Raw genomic sequence first — 11227 nt, forward strand, 5'->3', positions numbered from 1 at the left:
TACACACAGTGATGTCACAGTACAGAGATAATACACACAGTGATGTCACAGTACAGAGATAATACACACAGTGATGTCACAGTACAGGGATAATACACACAGTGATGTCACAGTACAGAGATAATACACACAGTGATGTCACAGTACAGGGATAATACACACAGTGATGTCACAGTACAGGGATAATACACACAGTGATGTCACAGTACAGGATAATACACACAGTGATGTTACAGTACAGAGATAATACACACAGTGATGTCACAGTACAGGGATAATACACACAGTGATGTCACAGTACAGGATAATACACACAGTGATGTCACAGTACAGGATAATACACACAGTGATGTCACAGTACAGGATAATACACACAGTGATGTCACAGTACAGAGATAATACACACAGTGATGTCACAGTACAGGGATAATACACACAGTGATGTCACAGTACAGAGATAATACACAGTGATGTCACAGTACAGTATAATACACACAGTGATGTCACAGTACAGAGATAATACACAGTGATGTCACAGTACAGTATAATACACACAGTGATGTCACAGTACAGGATAATACACACAGTGATGTCACAGTACAGAGATAATACACAGTGATGTCACAGTACAGTATAATACACACAGTGATGTCACAGTACAGGATAATACACACAGTGATGTCACAGTACAGAGATAATACACACAGTGATGTCACAGTACAGGGATAATACACACAGTGATGTCACAGTACAGAGATAATACACACAGTGATGTCACAGTACAGAGATAATACACAGTGATGTCACAGTACAGTATAATACACACAGTGATGTCACAGTACAGGATAATACACACAGTGATGTCACAGTACAGAGATAATACACAGTGATGTCACAGTACAGTATAATACACACAGTGATGTCACAGTACAGGATAATACACACAGTGATGTCACAGTACAGAGATAATACACACAGTGATGTCACAGTACAGGGATAATACACACAGTGATGTCACAGTACAGGATAATACACACAGTGATGTCACAGTACAGGGATAATACACACAGTGATGTCACAGTACAGGGATAATACACACAGTGATGTCACAGTACAGAGATAATACACACAGTGATGTCACAGTACAGGGATAATACACACAGTGATGTCACAGTACAGGATAATACACACAGTGATGTCACAGTACAGGATAATACACACAGTGATGTCACAGTACAGAGATAATACACACAGTGATGTCACAGTACAGTATAATACACACAGTGATGTCTATGGCAGTGACGTTACATGTGACATATATTCATGTATAGTTGTATTCTCTCTGCCTGTCGCCGTCTCATCACTAGGGGGCAGCACTGATAGTTAGGAGCTGCTATACATATAACACGTCTATTCCGGGTCTGACCACTAGGGGACAATCCACTCTGATATCTAACCAGGAAATTCAGCTTGGGTATCCTAGTAACGTCCAGTCACCTGACCTCCTCTGCATGGAGGCGCGTTTCCATGACGTCATTAGCCGGCGCTGCTCCTGATTGTTTCCAGCTATGGTTCCGGGCTGAGCCGGGAGTTGCTGTGTTGGCATCACCGGGGTGAGCCTGAGGAGAGGAGCCGGGGGCCGCCATTATAGCGGTACGTATAGCGGAGCCATAGTGAGCCGGGTGTATACGGTCCGGTCTGTACCTGTAATGTATGGAGACATCCACTGAATATTTACTATGAGGAATATAATGGAAAATAGACATAACAAATCTGCAAAATATTAAATGAAAAATATTATTTTATGGTCAGATTGCCATTGTCAGGTGACCGTCGCCTCACAGGCCAGCACGCAGCGCGCGGTACGTGACGCCTAAAAATCGCAAATTAAGTTTTACATGTAATTAAAAAAAGCGTTTTATTTGCACGATTTTTCTCTTTTATTTCACGTTATTTGACGGTCGTCGTGATCTCGCGCCTACGGTTGTCTAGCGGATTCTTAGCGAGGAAATCCGGTTAGCGTTACGAAATCCGGATACGTCGGCTGCAGAGTCTTGGCGATTGTCCTGCGGAGTCAAGAAGTTGATTTATTTTCTTCTTTTTGCAATGCGGTGGTCACACCCATAGTGGAAAATGATATGGCCGTATAAACGGTAACATGGAATATCGCAGAACGCGGGGGAGGGCAGATTGTAGGGAGACGTAACCTCTAGGGGTCACTGCAAACAACAACCTGTATCTGGCCCAGGGGAATCAATGTCTGATCCGCAGGGACCCTCCGAGAACACCGTGCTGGTCACACATGCACCCTCGCGTGAGGTCCTAACAGTCAGACACTTCTCTCCTGTGTACAGGATAGGGATACAAGGCCACGTTCATATCTGTGCCGGAGACTCAGTCGCAGTGCATGTTCACAGTCATCGGACGGTTGCAAATCTGACGTTTCTATCCAGCAGTATCACTCTTATAGACTGATCTCATTATAGTGAATGGGGTCTGTCGGGCTCTGTAGGTGACTTCTGGTGTAGTGGGCCGCCTATCTGTTATTCTAGTCCGCTGATGGACCAGAAGAACAGTGTGACCCTAGCCTGAGTTGGACAGCCCCTTTAAGGGGTTGAGATCAGATCACCCAGTGGACTCATGACCATTAAATGGAACACTGAAGAATCCATAGACCATTATGGACCGGTTTAGGGACCCAAATAACGCCCGGTCCACACCCACGTTAAATATTTTATATATATATGTTACCAGTGCGATCTGGCTCATATGTAGCGCTGTTGCTACCTGTACGATTGTTCAGTAAAAGTGGCGACTTCACTGCACAAGATGCTGGGTAAGAAGATTCCTCCATATGGCTAAGGCCCCATGGGCCGTAATCGCAGCGCTAAAGCATTGCAGAAAGAACCGCGGAGTGATCGCATTGTGGTTCTTTCCGCAGCGCTTTTAAGAGAAAGTTCACAGAGTTTTCCTCTGCGGACTTTCTCTTTAATATTATATCTACGGGAAAGCCGCCAACGTTTCCGTAGATATAATTGACATGCTCCGATTTGCAAAGCTGCAACAGCTTTGCAAATCGCAGCGTGTCAGCACTGCGTTTTTTTCCGCAAAGTGGGGATGGGATTCGCATGAATCCCATCCCCTTTGCTTGCACTGTAAAACGCCACAATTTTTCCCGCAGCGTCTCCGCTGCGGGCAAATCGCGGCATTTACGTCCCGTGGGGCCCCGGCCTAAGGATCTGTGGGTGGTTTAGTGTTTCGGTGTATTTTCAAGCAGTGACGTTTTTCGGGACAACTTACAATATGAGGCCTGTCGTGTAAGGCAGACCTCATATGTAGTAAATCACTTGTTCAGGTTTCTCCCCCTCAATCTATGTGCAGGAGTTTTCTTATGGTGTTCAGTTTCTTATTGCTCTCTCCATGCTGAGCTCCTAAAGCAAAGCTAATATAAACAATCAGAGCTGCAGTGTAAAGCAGGAGGGCAGGACAGAAACACCTGTTTGTGATGAGAGAGGACTTGGCTTTCAGGGTTCCTCCATCTCGCAGGTGACAGCGCCGCTAAGCTGGTGTGTTCTAAGAGAGTACAGAAAAACGCACCCACACTAGAGGGCCATCAGACTAAACGGTAAATCCTCCTGCGATCCCTGATGTGTTTTCGTCTGTTGGTCGGGATTCCTTGTTGATCTGTTCAGATTCTGGGCGCTTACAGTGTAACTAGAGATGTTGTTCATCTGATCCGCACGTAACAGGGGCGGGATTAATAATGGATGCCAGAGGTGTTCGTAGGCTTTCCTTCAGAGCAGTTTGTCCAGTGCACCTCACCCCCAGCCTCGCCACCGCAGAAATTTGCCAAAAATAACGCACTGAACAAAATGGCACGCGGGTGTCGTATATAGCACTACACCATTTCCAAACCGATGGGTATGGTGTGAAATGGTATATATAATAAACCTGACATTTGCTGTATGTTGGGGCATTTTGGGGCCTGAACCTTCAGCACTCCAGTGGTTGTGAGACTACAATTCCCAGCATGCTCCATTCTCTCGTCTTGCAATTCTTTATGATCTTGTATTTCTCTTCCTCTGCAGTGTGTGCAGCATGTATGAGCCGCAATGGGGTCTACTCTCTGTATCTGCTCTCGAGGGGTCCTAACCATTGAAAACAAGCGGTACCTCTTTATCCAAAAGCTGGGAGAGGGGTAAGTAACCCTGCAGTGGGGGGATTAATGTTCTGCATTCACTTGTCGGTTCACTGTCATTTTTGGGGGGTCCACAGGCTGGGTCTTCTACTGCAGTGAAGGTGCTAGAGGACTGATGGCTGTATATAGTCACCTTTAGGGTCAGTTTACACGGAGGTTTTTGCAAGCTGAAAAAATCTGCTTCAGGAATTAGGAAATGGGGTTTTGACACATTTTTTGATGCTCCAGCACACTGTATGGACCTGGAAACTTAAAAAAACTGCTAGTGACTCCCATTAAAATGAATGGGAGACGGTTTTTCAGGCAGATACCGCGTCAAAATCTACCCGCATAAAACTCTGTGTGAACTGACCCTAAAGGGGTAGTCCAAGATTAGGAAAAACAGCTACTTTCTTTTTTTTTTTTTTTAATGTAGATTGTGAGCCCCACATGGAGCTCACAATGTACATTTTTCCCTATCAGTATGTCTTTTTTGGAATATGGGATGGAAATCCACGCAAACACGGGGAGAACATACAAACTCCTTGCAGATGGTTTTATGCCCTTGGCGGGATTTGAACACCAGGACTCCAGCGCTGCAAGGCTGCAGTGCTAACCACTGAGCCACCGTGTGGCCCCAAAACAGCTACTTTCTTCTAATAACTGCCCCCACCTGTTCACTGGCTGTGTGTGGAACTGCAGGTCAGCCCCATTCACTTCAACTAGGCAGAGCTGCAATACCAGACACACCCCATGTACAAGGGTGGCGCTGTTTCTGGAAGAAAGTGGACGTTTGTTTTAAACTTTGAAATCCCTTTAACAGGGTCACTAAGATTTGCAAAAAAAGACTTCGGAGATTCTCCCAAGGTCCCCAAATTGGCAGCCCTTTCAATTAATGGAGAGTCTACAGGAGACCTTCTTATTGCAACCCCAAGATTTTTATTTTATTTTTTTTTTTTTCAACTGTAGTTTTTATTGAAAATTTTTGACATAACAGAGAATAAAAGAAATCCAATAGAAGAGACATAAATGAGGGAGAGGCCGAGCCGCCAGTCCCATAGCTTGTATCAAACAAATTAGTAAGGGGGGCAACACGGTGGCTCAGTGGTTAGCACTGCAGCCTTGCAGCACTGGAGTCCTGGGTACGAATCCTGCCAGGAACAACATCTGCAAGGCGTTTGTATCTTCTCCCCGTGTTTGCGTGGATTTCCTGATAGGGAAAAAAATGTACATTGTGATTGCTATATGGGGCTCACAATCTACATTAAAAAACAAAAAACTAATTAGTAAGGTAAAAATATACCACAGTAGACAGGGGGAGACAGAAGGGGAAAAGAGAAGGGGGCGAGGGGTTCTAGGTCATAGGCCATGCAATATGCTGCGAGCTTCCCAAGAGGACCAGATGGAGAGGAAGACGTCCAATGTATTATTAAGGCTGGCAGTCAAAAATTCAAGGCTCCTCACATCCTTGATACGGGGCCAGACGTTTCATGCCAGAGGGGGGGGGGGGGGTTAGGGCTCCTCCAATGCTTAGCGATAAGGGTCTTTGCGGCATCTAGGTGTCTAGGGGGGAGGTTTCACAGAAGAACCCTACATGTCGGGTTTTTCTGTCCGCTTGAAAAGTCGGACATCTTTACATGCGGACAGGGAAGGAAGGGCACAGAGTGCAAAAGAACGCACCCGATCGCCATTTAAATAAATGACAGGTGTCACGGACACAGCTAGTGTCCGCTCCTAATGTCCGTGCCAGATTTTGAACAAACACTAGGAGCGGACACTACCTGTCAGACACAGACGGTAGTGTGAACGCTCCCTTAGTCGGCATTATTACTTCCGGAAATCCCCAATCTGTTAACATATCCCATTATATACCCTGCCCAGGGAACAGAAAACCCCACAATTCCAGAATTACTGTTTACCTTCCCCAAAGAATTGAAGTAAAAGTGATGTATCCCAAATAGTACTAATAAAAACCACAGCCCAACCCACAAAAAACAGGCTCTTACCCCACTTTACAGACAGAAATCTAATAATGTAAAGGCTGTGTGAATAGGGTGGCACAAAATATATAAGAAGATCGTAACGTGTAACACTAATGTAATACATGAAAGCATTACACATATGACTCTCGCACAAACAAGAACCAGCTGCAGCAGGAAGGGGTTAAGAACGGGTTTTATACCTGCACTTCTGTTTTGCGTCACTAGGGGTCAGTCTTGCACTTGACAAAGTGATTGGGCCCTCACTCTATTCTTTATAGAGGCAGTCCTATAGTAGGAACCCCTTCGGTGCCTAATTACCCCCCATACTCGCTATGTGAGCGCCCCCCACAGATTAAAGTCAAATATTTTTTTAATTTTTAATTACTTTTTTGTATACAGTGGTTTCAGTTATGTAGATCTGGTTGAAGGGGTCCATGACGGGCGGTTTTACGCCCTGAAACGTATATTATGCCATGACCGGGAAGATCGGAAAGAAGCTCAGCACGAGGTGGAGATGCATCGGCTCTTCAGTCACCCCAATATTCTGCGGTTGGAGGCGCACTGTATGATGGAGAAGGGACCCAAGTGGGAGGCCTGGCTGCTGCTCCCCTTTGTAAAGGTAAACACAATGGAGCCGCTCGGCCCTGTCTGCGCCTAGTCTGTCCGCTTTTCAGTTTCCCATGGCGGGGGCTGCAGGGCGGGGTGCGTTGGGTGTTTGTTTTGCCACGTGCAATCCTTTGTGACAACCTAGAAGTGATCACGTGACCACATTTCTAACCTGCTGGAGTACAATAGTCTTAAGATAACATGGCGAGTCCTTACAACGCTGCATCTTCTGTGTTGTGTTAAGGAGGGTCCTGGTGCATAGTAGTGCCTATTACTTCTATCCACAGCCCCTCATTTCAGTATATCAGAGGCAGACAAACCGCTGGGGCAGCTGCTTAGGGGCTCTGGATTTTTGGCGGTATCTGCTGTATGACTGATGCGGCACTACGTTGTAATTTCACAGATCAGACGTGAACAGAGCCTTGGCGGAATTTCATCCCCTTCCCCCCTGCTCTTTTATACAGATTCTATTTCTACACCATAGGTCATCAGTATTCAATTGTGGGAGTCCAAAACATGGACCCCACACCGATCAGCTGATCTGGCCACGTCCCAGCTCTGTAAGCTATGGCTGTGGCAGAGGAAGCCGCTCCGGTTCTATTCCAGTAATAGGTGCAGAGCTGGATCCCCGTCCAGTCTATGGTGATGTCTGTGCATTGGAGCAGAGCAGCCCCCCAGGCCGGATCAGCTGATCAGCGTGGCTCCAGGTGTCCCACCCCCACCTATACAATACTGAAGGTCGACCCTATGGATCGGTGGTCCATATAGGAAAAAAAAAACACCAGGGTGCTGGCAAACCTTTAAAGGGACACTAAAGCTTGCTTTATTTGGGGAACAGGCGATGACTACTGAATGCAGTGTCTGAACTATGTGCAATGGCGTATGATTTCAGAGGGGAACGTTGTGGAACGAGGTGGAGGCTCTACGAGATAGAAACGCTTTCCTGTCTGAAGAGAAGATCCTGTATATACTACATGGAATATGTCTGGGACTGAAAGCCATTCATGACCAGGGCTACGCTCACAGGTAAAAACACGTGTACACTGGGAAACATGGTGGCTCAGTGGTTAGCACTGCAGCCTCGCAGCGCTGGAGTCCTGGATTCGAACCCTGCCAGGAACAACATCTGCAAGGAGTTTGTATGTTCTCCCTGTGTTTGCGTGGATTTCCTCCCATTCTACAAAAAAAATGTACATTGTGATCCTTAAATAGGGCTCACAATCTACAAAAAAAAAAAAACACGTGTACACACATTAATAATCCAGTGTGTGTTACAGGGACTTTCTAGGGATTAAATGGTACCTATTTTCTGGCTGATTCTGTTCCCCGTCTCCTATTGCAGCTCATACCCTGTACCTTACCCATCTTCAGCCATGTTGGAAAAATCATGCGTCCTAACAATCTCTTTATCATCTTCACTTTAGAGACCTGAAACCCACCAACGTGTTACTAGAGGACGATGACCGGCCGCTTCTCATGGATCTAGGCTCGATGAATCACGCTCGTATAGATGTGAACGGCAGTAGGCAGGCCATGGCCGTGCAGGTAGAGAACAATTCATAGCTTATTCATTTCCATGTCTACATGTGATGCTGAGTTCACACCTTCTACTCCAGTTACATCCAGAGCTGCATTCAGAGCTCACTGACCACTGTTCTCAAGCTGTACAGTTGACGTTAGCGGGCTCAGTGTCTGTATAGGACATGGGAGATGTAGTGCTTACAGCTGACTGGTACTTTCCACGCTTTCTTCTGTCGCAGGACTGGGCCGCACAGCGATGCACCATTTCCTACCGAGCCCCAGAGCTCTTCAATGTGAACAGTAACTGCGTGATCGATGAGCGGACTGATATCTGGGTAGGACGTCGATTTCTCTCCATATAGGTAACGCTCAGTCAATGGCGTGATTGTACAGTACGTGATTGCCCTTGTGCTTTCTCCCAGTCTCTAGGCTGTGTGCTGTACTCCATGATGTTCGGAGAAGGCCCCTATGACATGATTTTCCAGAAGGGCGACAGTGTAGCTCTGGCTGTGCAGAACAATATCACCATACCTGAAAATAACAGGTAAGAATACGAATGCCATGAACCTCGCACATGGTGGCTTGAGCTTGTGGCTACCAATCATGGAATGACATAAAAGCTGTAATGTATTGGCTTGCCCTCTTAAAGGGGTTTTCCATCAAAACAAGCTGCTCCTATCCATAGGGGATAACTTGTAATCATAGAAGTCTCGTCAGGCAGTGTCTGCACCGCGCCATTCATTGTAATGGGAGAGCCAAAGTACAATGCTCACCATTAAAGGGATTCTACCATTAAAGGGATTCTACCATTAAAACCTCTTTTTTTTGTGGATAAGATGTCGGAATAGCCTTTAGAAAGTCTATTCGTGTCTTACATTTAGACGTGATCTCTGCCGCGCCGTTCCTTAGAAATACCGGTTTTTACTGGTATTCAAATTAGTTCTGTCACAGCGATGGGGGCGGGCCCCAGCGCTGAAAATGCGATGGGGGCGTCCCCACTGCTGCTCAAGAACACAATCCTGCAACGCCTCTATCTTCGGCTGGATCCTCCCCTTCTCTGTCGTCTTCCTCCTGCAATCACCTCCGACGCCTGTGCAGTTGGCTTTGCCAGTGAGACACCAGCAGAGCTGAGTGCGCATGCTGGCTGGCAGCCATTTTTGGGAGGCCGCTCTTGCTCTTGTAGTTCAATGCAGGAGCGGCCTCCCAAAAATGGCCGCCGGCATTTGTTCTCGGCTCTGCTGGTGTCTCACTGGCAGAGCCAACTGCGCAGGCGTCGGAGGTGACGCAGGAGGAAGACTACAGACAAGGGAAGGATCCAGCCGAAGATAGAGGTGTCGCAGGATCGTGTTCTCGAGCAGCAGTGGGGACGCCCCCATTGCATTTTCAGCGCTGGGGCCTGCTCCCATCACTGTGAGAGAACTAATTTACATACCGGTAAAACCCGGTATTTCTAAGGAACGCCGCGGCGGAGATCACATCTAAAGGTAAGAGACGAATAACCTTTCTAAAGCTATTCCAACGTCTTATCCACAAAAAAAGAGGTTTTAATGGTAGAATCCCTTTAAGATGAATGGGTTGGTGCTTGCTGTCCATTCAGAACGGAGAGACATAAGTCCCCGACTCTCCTGATCAGTGGAGGTCTGATATGGATGGGGAGAACTCGTTTCATGTGGAAATCCATTTAAAGTTGAAGGTATTTGTCATAACATCCATCACAAGGAGGCTCATGTATACCTCATGTATGGGAGTCATGTATACTAAGCTATACTTTGTCTCAGCTTATATTCTACCTTATCAGATCTCCATCCTCACGGGTGTCCTGGACGTTTCCCTGTCCTGGACGTTTTGCACTCCCCCCCCCCCCCCCCCCCCAGGCTCCTTTGGATCTCTTTATACCTGAACTCTGATTTTTGCATTTTCGGTTCAGGTACTCCCAAGGATTGCAGTCACTGCTCTCCTCCATGATGGTGGTAAATCACCTGGAACGGCCGCACATCTCCACTATAATCACCCAACTTGAAGCGCTGCACCCCATCATAGACGGGCAAGCCACCACGAGGATATGACATCATAGGAAGCGACTTCACTCAAGTGCTGCTTCAGTCAGAACCCGCTGCGCCATACTGTAGGACAGTTCTATACGGCGCCGGTCTGACCATGAGACTTCTTCTGTCTCAGTAATGGACTTCTCATCAGTTTTTAATTCCAGGTTTATTTCTTATTCTTATCTGAATCTTTTTTTTAACACATGAACTGAAGGTTCATCCCAAGTGACGGTTACGTAGACGACGTCTCCCCGCCTTAACCGCGATTACTGCCAGACTGTGCTAGTGCTGAGTCCTCGCTTCTGTCCCCCAGAGGCTGCTAATCTCAGGCCAGCGACGCGTCTCTGACCTCTGGAGCATGTTGTCATTGTGCTGTGTAAGATGTTACGTGTGTCATCTCATCTGTACGGGGCTTTCATTATTAAAATTGAGGATTGGAATGGAAAGCGTCCTCCGGGCTGTGGCAACCCTTCCTTGGCATTCTGTACCGGCATTGCACTGTATACATCTTTGATGAGAACTGCTGCACATATAGAATTCCATGGGGGCAACACGGTGGCTCATTGGTTAGCCTTGCAGCGGTGGAGTCCTGGGTTCGAATCCCGCCAGGAACATTTGCAAGGAGTTTGTATGTTCTCCCCGTGTTTGTGTCAATTTCCTCCCATTCTAAAAAAAGACATACTGATAGGAAAAATGTACATTGTGATCCCTATAGGGGGCTCATAATCTACATTAAAAATATATAATAATTCTATGGTCTCTAAGGTACACGCCAGTGTTTGTCAACCTATTCAAGTCAAGTACCCCCTAGTTAGAAGAAGTCCGAACTGAGCACCCCCAAAGTAACAATCTCCTATAAATGACTTATAAACCCGTTATATAAGGACCCTACAAGC

General features: G+C 46.6%; 1 protein-coding gene across 1 annotated transcript; it reads left to right on the forward strand.

Moving 5' to 3' along the window:
* Positions 1–1518: 1518 nt before the first annotated feature.
* On the forward strand, positions 1519–10777 carry STK16 (serine/threonine kinase 16). The gene is made up of 8 exons (XM_075285681.1): positions 1519–1653; positions 4089–4198; positions 6559–6778; positions 7658–7791; positions 8190–8310; positions 8526–8621; positions 8709–8830; positions 10214–10777. Exons 2-8 carry the CDS (start codon positions 4113–4115, stop codon positions 10350–10352), a joined length of 918 nt encoding a protein of 305 aa, XP_075141782.1. The 5' UTR covers positions 1519–1653; positions 4089–4112; the 3' UTR covers positions 10353–10777.
* Positions 10778–11227: the final 450 nt, after the last annotated feature.

Source organism: Leptodactylus fuscus, chromosome 8 (genome assembly GCF_031893055.1).
Source record: "Leptodactylus fuscus isolate aLepFus1 chromosome 8, aLepFus1.hap2, whole genome shotgun sequence".
NCBI lineage: Eukaryota > Metazoa > Chordata > Amphibia > Anura > Leptodactylidae > Leptodactylus > Leptodactylus fuscus.

Coding starts and splice junctions, on each gene's coding strand:
- STK16 (XM_075285681.1), top strand. CDS start 4,113: ATGGGGTCTACTCTCTGTATCTGCTCTCGAGGGGTCCTAACCATTGAA. Junction 7,792..8,189: donor GACCAGGGCTACGCTCACAG/GTAAAAACACGT, acceptor TCTTCACTTTAG/AGACCTGAAACCCACCAACG. Junction 8,622..8,708: donor ATGAGCGGACTGATATCTGG/GTAGGACGTCGA, acceptor GCTTTCTCCCAG/TCTCTAGGCTGTGTGCTGTA.